We start from the raw sequence: 21,091 nt of genomic DNA, 5'->3' as shown, positions 1-21,091 counted from the left end.
GTCCTCCTTTCCCATTCTTCACCATGATCTTGCAATATAGTGGATTTCTATTTAGATTGTAGTATAGATGTTTTTAGAGAGTCAGCATGGCCTAGTGGTTTAAAAGTGTTGGACTCTGGAGACCAGGGTTCGAATATCCACTCAGCCATTTAAATCCACTGTTTGACCTTGGGCAAGTCATACTCTCTCAGCCTCAGGGAAGACATTGGCAAATCTCCTTCGAACAAATCTTGCCAAGAGAACCCCCTGATAGGCTCACTTTAGGGTTGTCATGAATCAGAAATGACTTGAAGGCACACAACATCAAATAGGTGTTCAAATTTTCTTATATACGGTAGATATAAAATAGCTGGTGCAAATTGTAAACAAATCTGTAGCTGCATCTAACCTGCAGAAATACTCCGGTTTGATACCTTTAACTGCCATGGGTCAATGCTATAGAATTCTGGGAAGTATCAGAGCGGAGCTGCAACAAACTACGCTTCCCAGAATTCCATTGAGTCATGGCAATTAAAGTGCTGTCAAACCAGATTATTGCAGTGCAGCCTGTGTCTTTTTTTCCCCCCATTATGCTTTTCTGTTTTCCCTGGTGATGCACAAGTGATCCCCCTTTACTAGTTCGTGGTGAACAAAATTCATCAGGTCATGAAGCTGGGCCTAAGCATAATGGAAAGACAAGTTGCTTCCCCTCCCTTTGGGGGCCTCAAAAATTGCATTTGGTCTCTGGAGGGAGGGAGATCTCAGCGGGAGCTGTAGGGTGGGATGGAGGGGTGTAACTTTGCAGCAGCCACTATCTCTCCATCCCAGTTGCTTGTGGGTAGGAATAAATGATAACATCAACTGCACATCTGGAAAAAGTGACTGAGTGAAAACATCTGACATAAAAAGTGGCAGCAGGTGATTTTGCAAATCAAACTGAGAAAACAAGCCACCACTTTGGGGCCATTCAGACTACGAAATAAAGCGGTTTTCAAAGCGAATCTTGCACGTGAAGTTCCTACTCACCCCGAATCTCACACAAGCGAATCCGAGGCTTGCACACCTGTTCCGTGTTAAATGGCCCCTAGCACGGTGTTTTTGAAATCAGCGCAAATACCATTTCTTTTGGAAAACCCCGGGTTCTGGGAATGAGAACTTTGGCCTCGATCACGATCGAGGCAAATTGAGGGAGGGATTTAGGTCAGAGGGTGGGCAAAGGGCAAGGCATTTCCTCCCCTCATTGGAGGGGAGGGGGAGGAGGAAAGAGCCCTGGGAAGAAGGGAGCAAGGGAAGGCATTCTTTAGGAGCCTCTTTTCCCTGCATCTCCTGCCCACAGCCCTCTGTCGCTGGGCATTCCTTCCCTTGCAGGAGGAAAAAGTTCAGGTCACGAACGGAGCTCACGTCAGGCAACCCCCCCCCCCCCTGTTCAAATTTAAACATTTTTTTTAGCAAATATGCACATTGTTTGTAATCCAGAGGCAGATAGAGCCAGGCTTGCAGTTTATATCCTTGGATCTCCTCGCTTACAGCAGAGGGGGAAGCTACAAATGTTGCAAAAGACCTCACTTACAATCAATGTTACATTTTTTAACAATTTTTTTTGAGCAAATATGGGCATGATTTGTCTTCTTGAGCAGATACAGCAAGGGAAGCAAAGGGAAAGCTACAAATGTTGCTTTTAAAAGCATAAAAAATGCATGACAATTCCATCCTTTGCCTGGGACAGGGGCAGATCTGACCCAAATGCCCACAGGTTTATAAAAAATTGACCCTGTGCCTGGCTCTTTAAAAAAAGGGAGGAGGGGTAGGACACTTTCCGATGCCCTTCAAAACGTCACCATGACGATCGCTTGATTGACAGCGGCCACCTCACCAGCAGACACAGAATGCATTCGATTTAACATTTGTAGTGGGCACTTGCTAACGGAGCGATTCGGGGGAGGGGCATCCGAATCAGCCCAGTTCCTTCCAGGTCCTTTATGCCAGTATGAATGAGGCCTAGGAAATGTTTACAAAATGTTAATTGTTTTTGCAATATTAATACACCAAGTGGCCCCATATAAGCCAAGAGAGTAGTATACTCTTGCAAGTTAAGTCCAAATGTTTTATGGTGCAATAATGACACATTTGTTTTGGATGTGTTTTTATATAGATCATTCTAAGAGTGTTTTCCAGTTGAGTGTATACATTTAACAATGTATCTGTAAAAGGACATGGATCCACCTACCTAGCATCCCCATTTACTCTTCCCTTCCCATGCCGTTTTCTTTTATGCAGTGGCAAGAATTGTCTTATTATCACTGATCTTTGCAGGCTGCTCTAGGAGCAAGTTTTGGCTAAAAAAAGAAGTTAAAAGATAAAGAACACACTGAGACTGAACTCGGGTTTAAAAGCAATAATCTCTCCATTCTTTTCCTCACTGTTTTTCAGTCCCCTCACTCTTTCATTACAAATTACAATTTCAGATTGCAATTTTGTTTACCTGTAACGCTGACATTAATACAAGGTGTGGAACTTTCCTTAGCATGGAGAGGCACTGAAAGTAAAGTGTCACCTACTGGATTTCTATAATAGATACATTCAACAAGCACTCGCAGCCTTTGAATTAGCTACTTTCAGAGCCTTTTGACAGTAGCTACATTTGATCACATACATAGCACCACCACAGGGCTGTGACAAATATCTTCCCATATATGTTGTATTTTGCTGGCAGAAGGGAAGGATATGGCAGCTGCCATTCCATTTCACTGCATCCAATTCATCTGTTGCATCCAAGTGGATGGGCAGATAAATCTCACTGCAACACTGGATGTGGAACAGCATGTTTCAACACACCGCACACAGCTTAAGTGACTTTAAGAGAAGCGAAGAGCCAGCATGGTGTAGTGGTTTGAGCATAGGACTCCTTCTTATTCTTATTCAAATTCTTATTCAGCCATGTATAGCCACTGGATGACCTTGGGCAAGTCACACTCTCTCAGTCTCACAGGATGGCAATGGCAAACCCCCTCTGAAGAAATTTACCAAGAAAACTCCATGATAGGTTGCCCTTGGTTGTTTCCATAATTTGGAAACAACTTGAAGGCATACAACAAGAACTAGTGGTCTATTATGTTGTCCCCCAGTGTTTGTCACCTGAGTTTTGTCAGATGGTAGAACAGTCCTGTGTTTGCAAGTGATCATATTTGTAGCCTTCTGCCAGAAAAGGCTTCATCGTCTGATATCTCCTAGTTTCCTTATCTTTTTCTCTTTGACTTGCCCTCTTGCCTTCCCACCTACAGTGCTTCCATTGCGTGACATTTGGGCTTCCTCTCAGCCATGAGAAGAAAGAAAAGATGCATGCAAATTGTCGCCCAGGAGCAGTGCTGAGCGTAACAGGAAGTGCCTGGCCAGCCTTCTCTTTGCTCCTTTGAACTGGAAACACCCACCAAGAAGGCTTGGGATACTAGAAGCTGTTCTTCTCTCTTTCAGCCTGCTCCGGTCTCAATGTCACAGTGATCAGGAGGAATCCTGCACAGATACATGACAACGGTAAGCTGCCCTACCAGATCTGTACAAGTGTATTTTTTTGGGAAGATGGCCACATGAAAGACAGGATAAAGGTCAATTACCTTTAATGATGTGCGAAAGAGGGACTTGCATGGCCAGTTACACCTATTGAAATTCCTCCCCACAACTCTTGGAGGTGCAGAAGGCATAACGTGCGAAGCTTGTCCTCTTTTCTGTGTGGCCATGCTGTTGACTGGTGTGGATCAGGAATGCTTTCTCCTGAGCTGTGCATAGAAGGAGAAAAGGCTAGGATTTCTAAATGAACAGAAAAAGAAAAGTCAGAAAAGGCTCATCAAGCCTGTTCTATTCTTAAACAATTTCTTGTGATGAAATCCAGAGATGCAGCCCTTTACAGCAGAAGTGTTGTCCGCCTAACTGTGCACATGGAGCTGCAGATGATGGACAGCAATGGTAGTCTGTTGAAAAGCTGGCAGTGCTACAGATGGAATCCTTATAGGCTGCATCTGGGCTGCCCAAATAATCCAATTTGACACCACTTTAACTGCCATGGTTCAATGTTATGGAATGCTGAAAACTGTAGTTTTGTGAGGCATTTAATCTTCTCTGTCAGGAGGCTCTGGTGCTGCAAGAAACTACAGTTCCCAGCATTCCATAGCATTGAGCCATGGCAGTTAAAGCGGTGTCAAACTGGATTATTTCTGCAGCATGGATGCATCCCTAATAAAGTTGTAGGGACAGATGTAGGTTTATTATCTTTAAGGAACAGCTGAAATACTCGCTCCTCTTTCAAACATCTAGCCCCACTTTCTCACTCCCTTTCTTTTATGTCTGATTTCTTTCTTTTTTGAGACTGAAAACTTGTAACGTTTTCAGACACAATTTAAACATTACCATTATGTTCATTCAATGTTAATATAAATGTGGTGTGCATATTTAAAAGAATTAGACACATCTATTAGAGACGGGTCTATTTGTAGCTGATAGAGAGATGGATCTTTCATCTGTAAAGCCTGTATAATTCCATTCTGCCCCAGGGATTCAAAGAAAGTAAAGTCTCTAACTATGGATGGGAAGCTGTAGGCAGATGATCATTATTTTTGTGTTACAAAATGAAGTTTATGTTTCTTAAATTCTCTAAAGCTGCTGTGAGTGATGGAGTCAAGAATGCAGAAGAAATCTGTTAATCTTGGATGCATCAAAGTGCATATAGCTCATGCCCTTAATAATTCAGAATTAACTTTACAAAAATTGCCCATTGTGGGTGTTGAATTAAATATCTCCACATACCTTGGGAATGGAGGTGCTAACATATGAACAATATGCAGACTACTGCAGTCCTTTATTTTGCCTTCCCAGTTTCTCTGTAAGGCAGGTCTAAATAATCTGCATTTTGCAGGTGATGAACTGAGGCTAAATTTGGACAAACTGGACTTGAACTTAGTAAATGAAAAGTTTAAGAGTGCAATAAATCAATGAATCAAGGTATTTAAAAAGTCAATTTCAAAGAAGCTTGATTCAAAACATCTAAGACTGAAATCCAATTCTCTTTGCACAGCATCTCACCAGTCCTTATACTATATTTGATACAGTTTGCTCCACTGCTTCCACTTTAGGAAATCTACATTTTTCATGCCATCTAGTTTGCTTGCAGCTTAAGCTCATCCTCTTTTTTTTTTCTTTTTTTTTTTTTTTTTGCTGCTTCTTGGTGAACACGGTGTTTGCCTTTCTCCCAACTTCCTTGTATTATCATCTCATTTTACAAATATGGCTTGTGAAGATAGACAGTTTTTTTCTATTTTTTGCAGTTGTAATTTTAATGTTATTATTTTGCTGATGTTGTGTACCTTCAAGTGATTTCCAACCTATGATGATCCTAAACAAAACATATCTGCTCCCATCCCATACCACACCATACCATACCATTAACATCGAGGTGCAGCCCCACAAGCCCCACAAGTGACATCTGCGTTCTACCACTTGATTACAGTTAGAGAATACAAATATTTCATGCAAAACAAGACCTGACTAAAAACAAGACAACTGGCATACAGAGATCAATTTCTAACTATCGAAATGAGAAACTATGATTTTGCACATCGCATCAACACATACTGTGCCAGGCTGCAGTCAGGCATACTGTTATGCATACAGTTTGCTGTGGCTTCTTTCTCTAGAGGCAAATTGATTTTGGATTCATTCTTGAAAATATGTCTATGTGAACAGCACATTGATAAACAGCCATCTATATTCTCCAAGAATTTGTCCTTATGTAGCCAAAAAAGAGTTCCACTTGCACATCGGAGGGAAGTGGCAGCTATGCTTAGTGATTTGTTGTTCTACATCATTTTTTTAATCTACTATACAGTGGGAATGGATTTTTATGATTTTTCTCTAGTTCAGTGACTCAGTTATCTATCTATTTTTCTGCCCCATCAGACTTGTGCCAACACAATTGGAATCACTTTTTTCTCCAGGCTAACAATAATCTGACAACAGTATTCATATCCTGCTGCTTTCTAATGGACTCAAAGCTGTTTACAAATTAAGATAGGTACAAGCAGGAGCCAGAGTTATATCCCCTGGAATGGTTTTGATTCTAACACTCAAGTCATTTTTTTCCTGAGCCATCCTCTGGCTCTCAATAATTTTATTTGCAAAATGCTATGCAAATTCTTCACAGTAGGTTATCAAGTGCTCAATGTTCTCTTCTCCTGGACCAAAGCAATAGATTTATAATCACTCAAATCAGTTCTGCTGGAAAGCTCTTTGCAGCCCCAGTCATGGTAGAAAGGAATAATTTAATTGCTGCCCAGGTTGCCACATCATAAATCTTCAGACAGCTTCTAATCCATATTTAATTGGATTTGCAGTGAGTTTTCCACCAATATCACTCTCGTCTTCATCTCAATTCTTTCATCACCACCAACTCCTTGGAAAATGAACTTTGGCTGGTTCGTTTCCACTCTGCAAGATGGGGTGCTTGGGAATGATTGTGTCAACTTCCTTGCCCCTTCCAGAGATCAGCAAAGTTTTCAGCAGAATCACCTGCTGAGATGACACGAAAATCCCCAAGAGCAATATGCAAACCTTATAGATCTATCAACACATGTGGGTGGACCGTCTTAATCAACCCCCCCCCCCCCAAAAAAAAGTGCCTAGAAGTCTAAATCCAACTAAGTAGTAAATTGTCTCTGTAGGCAGTCCATCTATACCCAAGTCCTTATCATCCCATCCAGCACAGAAAACAAAGCCCAGTGTGTGCCCTTCAACATGAATGAAGACAGGTAACACTTGGGAAAGACCCGTGGCTGCCATGGAAGACAGGAAGTCCCAAGCCACTCCTGACAGACCAGTCACTGTGGATGTTCACAAGCCAAGGGGGTTATACATTTCAGTTCCAGTGCCCTGTCTCTGATGCATGTGTCTATTTTACCCTTTCCCCCCTTTTCAGTTGCTCATCTACCAGATTTCAAATTTTTAAAAACATCCAACTTTCTTTGCATGGTATCCTGACTCTTTCAGGTCTTTCTATCCATGTGGGCTCCCATAACAAAAGAACTTTCTTAAAGACTTATTCAAATAGGCAGACTTTTCTTTTTAGATAACAGACATCAATGGCCACATACTAAGATTTAACTGTGCCAAGGCATTCACAAGGACAATCATTTTGAAGGGAGCTGCTTGACAGTACGGATGACAGAGCTGGATCTTGGGTAGATATCTGAATGCTATGCAACAGATAAGCAAAGATTTCTTACTCCCAGTTTTCTAACAGATGCAACAAAAACATCCCCCCTTCAAATAATTTGTGTGTGAAAAAACTATGAGTTCCATTAAATTCTGGTACATAAACCAAATACCTGGATGCCTTTTTTAAAAAAATCACTATGGTTGTTTTTATTTTGCACCTTTCTCTAGATGTTGGTCATGAGGTTCTATTAAAAAACAACAACTAATAACAACATAAATACCACAATTCGGTTTATAGTATGTACACTCCTTTATTTTTGTCCTGCTGTTGTATCTGGTCAAAAACATTTTGAGCACATAAATTCTGCGGCGCCATTAAAGAAGACACTTAACAACTGAGATTAATATGCATACTGCAGACAACTATGTACTGTTTTATTTGTGTGAACAAACTGTTGCATCTCAAGCCTTCCTTGTGTGGAAGCTACACACAGTCCTTTTGTTGTTGTTGCTTCTGATGCTACAGCAGGTGTGAACTAATAGTACAATATAGATAGCGTAACCATGTGTGAACCTCAGACAAAGAAAGGCAATTGAAGGAAGCCAACATAACGGAAATGAATAGATTAACTGTTTTATTTGTTTAGATGAAGTCATCTTAGGTGTGTTCTTTTTACTTTATAACGGGGTAATTTCACTGTCCTACTATTGTGTGACACAGCCTGTGTAAGGAAAAGATAAGTGTCATGAGCAATAAAGGAATTTTATTTATGCCATTTAGACAATTACACATTTTCTCTCCTTTTTTCTCTATTGCACACACATTTTTTCCTTAATTCAAGGAACATAGCCAGGTTAGTCTGTTGCAAGCAAAACCTTAAAGTCTAACTCATTTTATTATGATGTAAGGGTTTTGTGGAGTATAGCCCATTTCAACACATGTACATGATAAAACTGATGCTTGCAGTGAAGTGGACTGTAGTCAAGGAAAGCTTATGCCATAAGAAAATGTATTAGTTTAAAGATGTCCCAATACTCATTGTTTTTACCATTGCCAAAGCAGCCCAGACTTCCTTGACTCATGGTTGTCTCCTCCTTAACTCTTCTCTGAAATATCTTTCTTTTTATTCACCCTTTTCTCACCAGAGAATGCAAAACAAACAATTTATCCAGAACATCCAGTCATAGTTATCTTCATGAGAGCAGAAAAAGCCCCTTAAGTAATTTCTGTTAGCTGGAAACAAGGTCTGAGGTATACAGTATGATACATATCTGTGTAAAGATGCATCGGATTGTCCCAATGTCCTTCTTTTCTCACATATGGAGAATGAGAACTTTATTCACTGATTATTTCATTACTAATTTTTTGTTTTCATTATTATAGTACTGTAATATAGAGCTACTTCACTAAAAAAAAATGGAAAGGAAGAAAAGAGAGGAACTCAATATTTAATTACTCCCCAGTTCTGAGAAACAGAATGGCAGTAGGGCAATTAAGTAGCATTGGCGGGATACAGACGGGCAAAAAGGGGTGTATTCATGACGTCATGAAGGTAGAGCCTTCAGACGGCCCTTACCTGAATGCCGCCATGAACACGCCCCCCGCACGCCCCAAGCGGGAAGAGGCGGCATTAAAAAGGTGCTGCTTTTTTCCGCTTCTTTTTGATTTGCGGCGTACGTGCGCATCTCCGTATGTAAGCAGCTGCACCGGTACGTCCGAATTGCTACGCCGCAAATATAAGTTGCCCGTTTAAAAGCTCCGTGTCAGCTGCGTCGCATAATGGGTCGGGGTCCGGGACATGCGTGGTTTGCAGTCAGGCTTTAATTGCAGCGTCTGCTGCCATGCAGCTGTGGAAGCTGCGGCACAGCTGCGGCGCATTTTAAGGCTCGTAACCTTAACCCTAGAGCCACTTGTGCGCATGCGTTGCTAGAATCGCGGGAAGTTGTAAGTTTTGCCGGCGGATGTTTTGGTTGTAGAAAGTGATAAGGGAAAGTTTGGAATTTAAAGTGTCCCCCTACACACATTCCTGTGCCATTTTCACCTGGGAACGGGCACAGTTGGGCTGCTCCTGGCACAGCTGTGCGGCGGCTCCCCTTTGGCACCAGGCAGGATGGCACAGCCATCCACCAGCACCCCGAAAAAAGGCAGGGGGACGTCTTGGTCTCATGCGGAGACGGCTGACCTTATAGCTATATGGTCCCAGCCAAACATTCTGCAAAAATTGGAGCAGTCCTACCTGAATGCTGACACATATCGAGAAGTGGAAGAAGCCATGAGAGCTGCTGCACTGGTACACCAGAATTGCTACGCCGCTAATGTAAGTTGCCCATTTAAAAGCTCCGTGTCTGCTGCGTCGCATAATGAGTTGGGGTCTTGGAACATGCGCAGTTTGCAGTCAGGCTTTAATTGCAGCGTCCGCTGCCATGCAGGTGTGGAAGCTGCAGCACAGCTGCGGCGCATTTTAAGACTCCTAACCCTAACCCTAACCCTAACCCTAACCCTAGAGCAACATGTACGCATGCGCTGCTTGGAAAGTTTGGACTTTAAAGTGCACCCCTACACACATTCCTGTGCCATTTTCACCTTACAATAAAAACCGCTAAAACTGTAAATATTTACATATATACAAGGGAGGTGATGGGGGATGGCAGGGGGACAGTGGTGGCAGCAGAGACAGCTGTGGCTGCGCATTGCAGATTCAGCAAGAGCGCGGGGACCAAAGGAGAGGAGGCATCTATGATGCTGGTGACACTGGCAAAGTGCAAGAGGACAAAGATGCCAACACCATCTGATCACCAGCTGGCAGGAGACCACCATTGTTCTTGGGCAGAGCGGGGGGAAAAGTTTTAAAGGGGCCTGGGCACTTTAAATGCGCACATAGGCTTTCTGCCGCCGCTGCTTAGCGCTGCAGATGCGCAGCTGCGCATCCGCCAGCCGGCAAAGGAAAAAAAAAGCCGCGGTTTGGGCCGCCCGTGCGGAAGCTGCCCCTTTCTTTGCGGCGTCCTCCGAGGCGGCGGTATAGAAGCTACGGGTCCGAAACGGACCCAGGTGAGGCGTCTTCACTGCCCCCCGTGTGGAAGCCCCGACACCTGAAGCACGCCCCCGGGGCGGGCGGTCTGGAGGCTCTGTATTCTGCAGAATACACCTCCAAGACGTCTTCTCCTGCCCGTCTGTATCCCGCCTTTATTTCTTACCAGTTCCCCAGGAAGCAATAAAACAAATAGTATCTGAAAACAGGAAGCTGTTAAATACTGGTTAGTTTTTACTTTTGAGTAAAATTAGAACATAAATATTAGCTGTCACAGGGATATGCTTTTCTGGATAATACACTGTGACCTGCAGCACTAGGTATCAAGCAGTGTGTGGAATCCTTGTTTTAATTCTGCTTAAAAGGACTGTTGCTACAGAGAAAGCATGCCTTTGCAGTGCTAAAGGGTTCTGTGTGACAGTGGAGGAGCAATAGCAAATCTTGCACTTCACTTCTTCAACCTTTACAACAGTGCCTGTGCCTGTCTCTGCTCCAAAGGTTGCTGGAATGGTGGGTTGTGGACTGGCTTTGTTTTTAATTGTATAGAATATGTGCTGGTTCAAGGATACTTGGGTTGGAATCGACCCCCTACCAAGCATCCTAGAACCATCATTTGAGAAACCTCTCAAGCAAGGCTCCTTGAATGCAGGAGAATCCTACAGCTTCTAGCACCATAGTCTAAAGGGCCATTCAGACATGTTTTTTTTAATGGAATTATGCAAATAATGTCACTCATGCATTCCTCATGAATAATCTTACTTGTGCATCCATGGAACCACATCTCTCCACAAACCACATCTTTCCGTGTCTCTGCAAGTTCAGTTGCTCACATGTGCCGACACCCTTCTCTTGTTCCGCACCCACCAGCACCCCTCAATCGAGCAGAGACTCCTCCTCCCACCAGGGGGTCTCCTCCCCTTTCCTCTCTCTTTCCCACTTTTCTCCCCTTCTGGTTTCAGTGGCGGCTGTTCAGCTGGGAAAGGGGTGGCACTTTCTCAAATACAGGACTGTTGATGATGTGAATGTATTCGAAACATGTTCAGGTTGGTTATTCACACTACCGATGATAAGGATCTTGTAAAAAACCTCAGAACCCTCCTTCCGATATTGATTATACTGGGTTAAGTGGATTTTTTTGGCAGCCCCCCCAAAAAACCCTTAATCAGGTGCATTCAGGATGCATGTGGACAACAGAGATTCAACCCAGATTCATTCTGGATTATTTCCACCATGTGAATCGGGCCTAAGGATACATACATAAGATTGTTGCCAGATCCTCAGTATTACATTCCCTGATTTTTAAGGGCCAAAGAGACAAGTCCCTGAGACATTACAGGGATAGGACCTGTAAGGGGCTTTGTGGTGGCACAGAGGTGAGGCAGGCAGGTGTTGGGAGATAAGGTAGAATGTTTTGCAGGCCAAGTGAGTCTAGAAAAGTATATGGGGCAACTGGTCCAGAATTTGGATAAATCCGAGCTAACAAGGTAAAATGGCAGTTCTGAACCTGGTGGGGGCACACAGGAATAAAGCATCCCTGGGTGGATGATGAGCAGGTAACAAACTGCATCCAGTAGCTGCAGCAATTGCTACCATTTTTGCAAGTTCCCACAACCTTAAATACAAAACACATGACATGGGTGAGCTTCTCAGGCCTTGTGCTGCTTTGGGGCTGAGTAACAGTCCATTGGGAGTTCTTTTTTCTGGATCCATGTGACTGCTGCTGCCAACGCTTGTACAACAAAATGTTTCTGTTATCCTTTACCTATCTCCAAATGGCACAGTGGGACCAAGAGAGATCTGTTCTCTCTCTGTGCTTTTCTTTCCCCTGGCTCTTTAGTGAACCAGAACTGCAGAAAGACATATAACATATCTTCCAACTTTCCTAATTTGGCAGGGAGGGTCCCAACTAATGCCCTGTCATCCCACTTTTTCAGCTAATTCTAAAATGTCCCAGTTTCTCTTGTCTCCTCTTCCTTTCTCCCCTTGCTTTCAGTTTACTTCAATTACTGCAAACTAAGTTCATAGTGCAAAAGTAGTTTGCACTTTTGCCATCTTGACCACACTCTGATGTTGCCTGGCCATTTCTGTCTTAGTTTTCATTGTGAAATATCAAAGGGTAAGATACAATGCTTTTGTTCTGGTCCAGGGACCTCTGACACCAGCTAGGAATGGGTGGAAATTGTGACCAATCTTTAAAATTTCTTTACGTACAAAAATCAAATTTACTTCTCCAGAACTACTTATCCAGTGATTTGTTTTCCTGTTTGGAGATGCAAAGAAGTGCAGCTGTACCCTGAGGCCTGGCAATCTATATATATAAATTTACTGAAGCTCAGCGGTGTTGGATCTGCTCAGTTCTTGGTTGCAGATACACATATGTTTCATTGAACTCCAAATTGAAATGCAAGATATAAGTGAGACTTTCTAGATGTTTCTGTACACCTGCTCTAAAAAGTGCATACAGCGGATCTCTTTTTCTGAGCCCTTTCAATGCCAAAAGCAGAACTAAACCAATGTTGAGTTTGCCGTTTTGCAAAGGAAGGGAGGGACTGCACTAAGACAATGAGTTTTGTAATCTTGCAGTGTTCAGTGTTTCTTGTAACATCTGGAGTTTCAATTTTAAATCAGACTCAAATTTTCAAAATTGTGAAATTATCTGAAAAAGCTGTTCACAGTGTTAGAGCTCCAGTATGAAACATATGAAGGAACCATAAAGAAGTGGCTTCTGTCTGGACCAAGCATGAATGTCTTGGTGGTGGTCAGCAGCCACATCAAAAATTGTAGGTTTGATTTTTGGTTCATTAAAAAAGAGAGAGAAAGAAATCAGATACTATCTATACTGTTCCCAGGAACACTTTAAGTAGAAACATTTAGGGTGAACTACTTTATTTTTTCTTCTCCAAATAAAATAACAAAACTAACTGTCATGATATTTCCTATCACTGGTTTCTGAATGAAAACAGCACAGAATGACTGTAAGTCATGAATGTAGCTCAGTTCATTTCTTTCTTCAAAGGCATATTTTTGTCCAGTTCTTCAGAAACAGCTTGTTCTGTAGAAAAACAGTTTTAAAATACCACTGAAAAAACAGTGTTTCATGAAAAGCAATACATTTTGCAAAGTATCAGATTAAGGTCACACATGCACATGCATTATTCATTGTTCAGATGGTTTGAATGTTTGAAGAAACTTATGTTGGGCTAGTTAAGAGTAGGATCACTCAGTTTAACTCATACTAAGGATTTAAAATTCACTGTTTTAGGGTAATCTGATTGACCATGGTGGCATTTATGATGTTTGAAAATGTTGTAAACATGGGCTACAATCCAGGTGGAAATCTAGTATTAAAAACTGCTATGGAATTCTAAGAACTAGTTTTGTGAGACATTTAGCCTTCTATGTCAGAGAGCCCTGGTGCCACAACAAACTACAATTCCCAGAATTCCATAGCATTAAGCCATGGCAGTTAAAGTAGTTTCAAACTGTATTATTAAAGACAGATTTTTTGCAGATCTAGGCCAAGAAAACAGATTACTGACTTCACAGGAATCTGCATTTATTCGTTCAGCTTATTGGTACATATAACCAGTAACTGACTAGTTGTGGTTTTTCTCCAGATTACAGAGGAGGTTTAGTCATTCCTTACAGATGCCAGGGATTGTACCTGAAAAGCAGATGCTCAACCACTGAACTATCTATGGTCAATGACCAAACTTTTATTTGGGGAAGAAGCAGGAAACAAAATTCTCACTCCCTTTATCTACAGTTGCATCAGGTAACAGTTTTTCTTTTGCTTTCTAGAACATGCTTCCCATGGGGTGGACTGTGAAACTATGGTTTTTATTGATGCTCCTAGCAGTGGCATGTGAAGAGAAGACACCAGATATGGGTAAAGTGAAGATACGTGTATGTGTGTGTGTGTGTTTGTGGGTGTGTGTAAATGAGGAATTTGGGGCAAGTTGGAAACTGTATATCAGCCTTCTCCAACCTGTTGCCTTTTAGCAATAGCAAGTATATTTCTATACTGTTTACAAAGTATAAGCCAATTGCCTCCAACAAACTGGGTACTTATTTTAGTGACCTACAGAAGGATGCCAGGCTGAGTTGACTCCGAGCCCCTGGCTGGTATTGAACTCACAACCTTGTAGTTTGTGAGTGAGTGGCTGCAGTACAGGCATTTGATCAGTACACCACCAGGGCTCCTTTAGATGTGTCAGGCTATAATAACCATTATGCTAGGTGGGGAAGATGTGGTTTGTAGCCGAATACACCTGGGTAATGCGAAGTCAGGCAAGACTGCTCTTGCTGTGAGCTGTCCAGTCATTTCTGACTTATGGCCACCCTAATCATGTGGTTTTCTTGGCAAGGCTCTTCTGAGGCTGAGAGAGTGTGACTTACCCAAGGTCTTCCACTGTTTCCATGGCTGGGTGGGGATTCAACCTCTGGTCTCCCAGAACTCTAGTCTACACCCAAACTACTATATTACCCTATGGTAGCCTTGTCACTGGTCTGAGTCTGGTGTGTTGTTTGAACCAAAAACCTATGTGGTTTCAAAGGGTTTAGTGAGCCAACAGAGAGAATCAATGTAAGAGGAGATGGAGGGAGATGATGGAAAGGTAGTCTACAAAATGTGAGTGGTTTGTCATATGTGTAAACACGGGCAGGTCTTTTCAGGAAACATATTCGTGGGAACAGAAAACAAGGAAATGGGGAGGAGTGGGGAATCTTGCAAAAAGGTGGTCTTGTTTAATTTTGGCTTTGGGGGGCTTGGTGGTGGCTGGGGAAATTGTTATAATTCCTGAGTGCTGAGTGACTGGAATGTCTTACTTCATATTTACCAATCTGATACCTTCTAAATGTTGTAGGATTACAGTTTCCATCAGCTAGCATTGCCATTGACATGCACATTTTATGACTGAAAGAAATTGGGGATAAGTGGTGGAGAATTTTGATGCAAAATCGTGCTAGTGTATAATAAACATATAGTTTTGGTGTTGAATGTTGTTGGCTTTAAGAAAGAGGAAGCGGGAGGGGGAGAAGAATGAAACAAGCACCAGAAATAGGTATTTAGCATGATTTGTTAGAGAATTGATTAAAAGACATAAGAACTGGAAAGGAAAATCCTACACACTCTTTCTCATAGAACTGAAGTTTAGGTAACTCAAATTTCCCTACAGCAACTAGACAATGACACTTCAGCATCAGACAGTCAGCCTCCTCTAGGATACATGATTGGGAAATAAAGTAGTTTGGTAGAATATGAGGGAAGGGAAGACAAAGAGAGAGAGAGAGAGGTTGCAGGCAGAGGTCTGGGCGGTTTATGGCAAGTCTGGAAGGTTTGAGGGCTGCAAAACAGTGTTGAGGAGAACTTGCTCTATTTGAAAGTCTGTCCCCTCCCAAAGTAATTGAAAGGTGCTGCAGACTAAGCAGGAGGCAGACAGATCACCTGATCTCAGTCTTTTTCATTATACTGAGATATATTCTATTTTTATTTAAATTACAGCAGATGTTTCTAAATTTTCATCTATACTTAGAAATGAGCACAGGCATATGCAAATCTGTCCCTCTTTTGTCTTCTTTTTTATTTTTTGAGGTAAAGCATCTTCTTTCTCTCTCTCCTTTTTTGATCAATGCTTATGTGGTCACCCTCTTCTCGGTTCAGGCAGTACGTGGTTTATGCTCACCTCTGCTTCCTTTGCAGACTTCTGCTTACCACATCCCTCCTGTGATGAATGTATTCAGTCCCACCCCACCTGTGCCTGGTGCAAGCAACTGGTAAGTCCTCAGACTCCTGGATCTCTGTGCTTCTCCCCCTTCCCCAGCATCTCTCCAACATTTCCTTAGGGTATTCAGGTAGCATTTAACTTGGGACTAACACTAGGGTTTCCAGGTCAAGAGTATTCTAGGTCCTGAGATTTCAGAGCCAAAACCTGAGACTTAGGCATGACACCTTGTGATGTCATGGGGGCAGGCCCTTGTGATATTATAAAGCATGGTAAATTAAGTCTCAGCCACAGCTGCAAAACGTATGTGATTCAAATTAAAAAAACAAACCCAAGTCTGACAAACGAAGAACACACAAACACACATGCATCCATATATACATATATGCACACACACTTTTCAAGGCAGTGCTGGTCACCCTCAGATTCCTCCCCCTCACCTGAAAACTAGAAAAAAGTTGCTAAGATCTGGAAACTGACTCCCAGAGTGTCAATATCTGACCGAGATCCCTAGAGAACCAGTGTGGTGCAGTGGTTTGAGCTCTGGAATATGACTCTGGAGACCAGGGTTCGATTCCCAACTTGGCTATGGAAACCCATTATGTGACCTTGGACAAGTCACTCTCTCTCAGCCTCAGGGGAAAGCAATGGCAAAACACCTCTGAACAAATCATGCCAAGGAAACCCCATGATAGGTTTGTCTTGGGGTTACCATAAGTCAGAAATGACTTGAAGGCATGCAACAACAATTCTGTACATGCTCAACAATATTATTTTCCAAGCAGATAACAGATTTCTTGAAAGAGAGAAAAACTATTTCTAACCCCCATGGGATATAGTACTGTGCAGCTTGGCTTGCTTGCTTGACTCCCATCTGAGGGTTGTCACCAACTTTCAGTGTTGCCCGTCCTGCTTGCCTGTGGTAGAGTGTGACCTGCCCTGTATGTAGCCTTAATGGGTTGGAGAGGGAGTGTCTTGGATGCTGTGTTTGGACCCCAGATCCTACTATTAGTCTGGCCAAGCAGCCATGTCCCCTTTTGGCAAAGAGAAAAGTTTCCTTGAAGGCGGCAGCAGCAGCAGAAAAAGAAGCAGCTGCTGTCAGTGGGGACTTACACAAGCCTGGCCTCTGATTCACCCCTTGCCTTGCCCTTTCACTCCAGTTTCTCACACAGACTTTCTCTCAGACTGTGTAAGAATGAAGGCATGTACTGAGTCAGCAAGAGTCAAACAGTCTCTCCCCATCCCCAGCAGTGTGGAAAGATTGAGGCTACTGAAGCTGGGCTCTTGTGCTTTTTATTACCTCAGCCCTTATATCAGACAACTGTCTTTGGGCCTCTCATCTAGTTTGGTGGAGATTTTCTTCATCAGCAGGAAGAGACCTCAGGAGCACTACATGGAATTTTTTTTTGGCAGCCCCATCAGGAAGTGGAAGTAATCCTGCTTTCTTGGTTCTCTCTTGCTTCGGTTCCAACCCTTCCTATAATTATTGCAAACTCTTCAACGCACATCAGCCCTAATAGAGCAAAGGAGAGCTCACATCATGCGTGTGTTTCTGTCCTAAATTTGCCTTCAGATTAAGGATTGCCATTCCCCAACTTCACCCACTTAGCAGGGCTTGCCTGTCTTAGAAGTTTGCCTCCATCATTGCAATTCCATTCCTAGAAGAAACTGCTGATGTTGAATGTTTGTTGTCATGAAGCTGTACAAAGGGAAAAGACCTGTGAACAGAGAAGGGGGGAAAGGCATTTAAAACAAGATAGTTTTAAAATAATACAGTCAAAATTTTCCTTTGTCATCGTGAGTCAGCCAAGCAACTGTGCAGATGCTTCTAGTGTAGAGAAGAAAAGTGCTGCTTCTTAAAATTTTGGCTACATTTTAAACCAGATATAAAGCAATACAGTTGGCCCTTCTTATATACAGATTTCTTATACATGGATTCAAGTTTCCACGGTTTGAAAATGTTAAAAAAAAGTATAAATTTCAAATATCAAAACTTGATTTTCCAATTTTTATAAGGGATACCATTTTACTATCTCATTATAGTTAATGGAACTTGAGCATCCATGGATTTTGTTATCCACGGGGGATCTTGGAACCAAACCTTAGCGTATAACAAGGGTCCACTGTATAAGAAAAGTACCTCTGAACATGGACAGCGTGTCTTCACCTCTGAGTAACTGAAATACGCATGAGCTTGGAACTGACAGCAGGGATTTTTTTCCTCAGGTTTACATGCTGGCTTGACATTTCTTTTTAAACAGAGAGGACATTTTCGATTCACAGCCCAATTCTGGGCTGGGTAGGGGCAGATTTTAATATCCACTCATCCCAACCTAGCATTTTCTAGATGCTTTGGACTTTTGCTTGAACCAGCCTGACCAGTAATTGCAATTATGGTTTGGGGAGAATTCTAGTTTTAGACTGTTACATTGCTCCCATAAGATTTATGGTGATACTCTGGACCTTCCTGTTCTAGCCCTTTTTAAATGATGTGCAAGGAAACACTAATGTTACACTTCCTGAAAGGAATGGAGCTCGGGAAAGTTACTTTTGGACTACACCTCCCAGTATACCCCACCCTACGGATTCTAGGCATCATCTTTCTAGCATAGCACTAGAACACAACTGACCAAAAAAGAACAATCCACGAACCTCTAACAATGTTCCTTAGCTGGTTTCTCTATAGCTTTGGATTCTCTCCAAAATGGCCTGCTAAGTGAACACAATTTCAGCAAACTGACCCACCTTCTCCCAGGGATTCTTTGCTACTGTTCTCTGCATCAGATTAGCAATTGTCTCTGCCCATCCCTCCACATACTGGGTACGCATTCACAGCAAACTCCATTCTGAAGAAAAAGAACTAATCTGCTAGCAAGGATAAGCACAGCTGCTATGGCCGGAAAGCCCAGCAGGTGCCATCCCAACCATGGAGGAAGTGCTGTCCACCACATCCTGCCTGTTTGGTTGAGTTGAGGCTGAGGTTTGAGATGATGGATTGCATGTGCAAATTCTCCAGTGTCATTTTCATTATTGTATATTGCATTGTAAGAAATGAAGTTGAAAGATGAGGAAGACCACTACCATTAAGCCTTGATGTAAAAGGTGGCAATGTTGAACTTGATCGCACCCGTTTTTTTCAGCGTTACGGGTACGGGAAGAGGATGCTCATGTGCGCGCGTGACCGGCCAAAAATGGATTTTACACACGGCAAAGTGTCCCCCAAAAGGCCTCTCTCCGTTCTGTTGTGCCAAGCCGTCCTCGTTCAGTGCTAAGGCGCGTGAAATGTTCTGGTCGGAAGTCTTCCGACCAAACAAAACGGCACCCATCAGAGAAGGAAACCTCCCCACCACCCTAGGCAACTGGTTCTGTTGCCAAACCATTCTCACTGTCAAGAAGTTCCTTCTAATGTCCAATTGAAATCTTACCTCCTGTAATTTAAAACCATTAAATCTAGTTCTCCCCCCTGAGGCAGCAGAGAACAATCCCACACCCTCCTCTTTGTGGCAGCCCTTCAGGTATTTAAAGAGTACGATCATCTCACCGCTCAGTCTTCTCTTCACCAAACTTCAACCTTTCCTCATATGTTTTGTTCGCCATACTGTTTGTCTTCCTCTTTGCCCTTCTTTGAACTCACTTCATCTTGTCTATATCATTCTTAAAATAAAGCACCCAAAACTGAGCCCAATACTCCTGATAAGGCCTGAACAACACAGAATATAGTGGGACTATTACTTCCCTTGACTTGGAAACTATGGTTTCATTAACACAGGCTAAGATAGTTCTATTAATATCTAACATGGTTCTACTAATGCAGGCTAAGATAGCATTTGCCTTCTTTGCTGCAGGATCACACTGCTATCTCATGATAAAATATTGGAGGCAAGACCTTGAGGCCTACCTCCTCTATGCTTCAGTCACTACTGGGAATTCACTTGCTCACCCTCCTTCTGGGTTCCACATGCTCAGCTGTCCAGAGGAGGAAGGCAAGACAAATAGAGGACATGGCTCCCTTTCATTGTTATTGTACCTGCTTTTATGCTTGGAAAAGGCAAGTAGAATGGTATAGTGATAGCAAAGAAGAAAAGGAGAAGGACTAGGCGGCTCTGGGGTTGATACTGGGCTTCTTGCAGAGATGCCCAATTATGTTGACCCCTGACATCAGTCCTGATAAACTGGGCTATACATTTTGCTTTCTATATTTTAGGGGTTATTCAGATGGTGAAAATCTGGATTCCATCTGGGTGAATCTTTGATGTTCAGATGTATTTGAATGCATCTAATTAAGTTTTTGGGGGGAGGGCTGCCAAAAATCCCACTTAACCCAGTATAATCGATACCGGGCTTTTCCCCTCAAGCTTTTTTTTTTTAAAGATTCTGATCAGCAGCAGTATAATAACCAATGCAAATAGACTTGGGATAAACCAGGATAAAACTCTGCATGCCTTGAATGCGTTTCGAATACATTCACAATGTCAACTCCATTTCTATTCAAGTGCTCACACATGTGAGCACCCGAACTTGCAGAGATGCACAGGGATGAGGTTCCATAGTGTGAATAACAAACCCAGAATGTGTGAGTGAGATTATTTGCATAGTGGCACTAAAAAATACCCAATGTCTGATTGACCCCCCCCCCCCCAAGAAAGCCATTGCTATTTCTACACCTACCCAGCAAACATGCCTAGCTTATTTGTCTTGAAGGTATGGTAGTTATAAGGCAAGCAGATGTCAGCGTAGTGTGGCTAGACTTGTAGGTTTTTTTTCAAGAACCAAAACAGGAAACCACTGCAGTTCAACTGATATGCCCCTTCCTCCTTTTGCATACCTTATCATTGGGCAATGGCAGGGAGATGTGGGAAGGAGAATACAAAAGTGAGAAAGGACACTGACTTTTGTGGGAGAAGCAAGGGGTTTCTTCAGCGGTGCACTTGAGACAGGCACTAGGATTATTTATACATTGATCTTTTTAAAAAAGGAAAAATAATATTCTGAGGAAAGTACTGGGGAGGAGGTGCTAGACAGACTTGGCTTCAGGTTCAGAGAGACTGGGAAGGGGGGCTTTGAGGAATCAGAAAGTATAAAAAGCAGGAGTGTGTATTTGAGGGGAATCAGACAGAGTTGACTGTTGGGAGTTGACAGTCGGATGAGACAACTGGAGGA

General features: G+C 42.6%; 1 protein-coding gene across 1 annotated transcript in view; it reads left to right on the top strand.

The window, feature by feature from the left end:
• Positions 1-3,159: 3,159 nt before the first annotated feature.
• LOC149322704 (integrin beta-7-like) overlaps positions 3,160-21,091 on the top strand; it is a 38,028-nt gene continuing 20,096 nt past the window's right edge. The window contains exons 1-3 of the mRNA XM_089481733.1: positions 3,160-3,510; positions 14,010-14,097; positions 15,910-15,983. Of these exons, the coding sequence (XP_089337859.1) occupies positions 3,502-3,510; positions 14,010-14,097; positions 15,910-15,983 (171 nt within the window). The 5' untranslated portion in view covers positions 3,160-3,501. The remainder of the gene's footprint in view (positions 3,511-14,009; positions 14,098-15,909; positions 15,984-21,091) is intronic.

Source organism: Sceloporus occidentalis, unplaced genomic scaffold (assembly GCF_023333645.1).
Source record: "Sceloporus occidentalis isolate IW3139 unplaced genomic scaffold, rSceOcc1.0.p SCAF_1, whole genome shotgun sequence".
Lineage (NCBI taxonomy): Eukaryota > Metazoa > Chordata > Lepidosauria > Squamata > Phrynosomatidae > Sceloporus > Sceloporus occidentalis.
The sequence above is the reverse complement of the archived record's forward strand: the minus strand, read 5'-3'. Positions and strand labels throughout refer to the sequence as shown.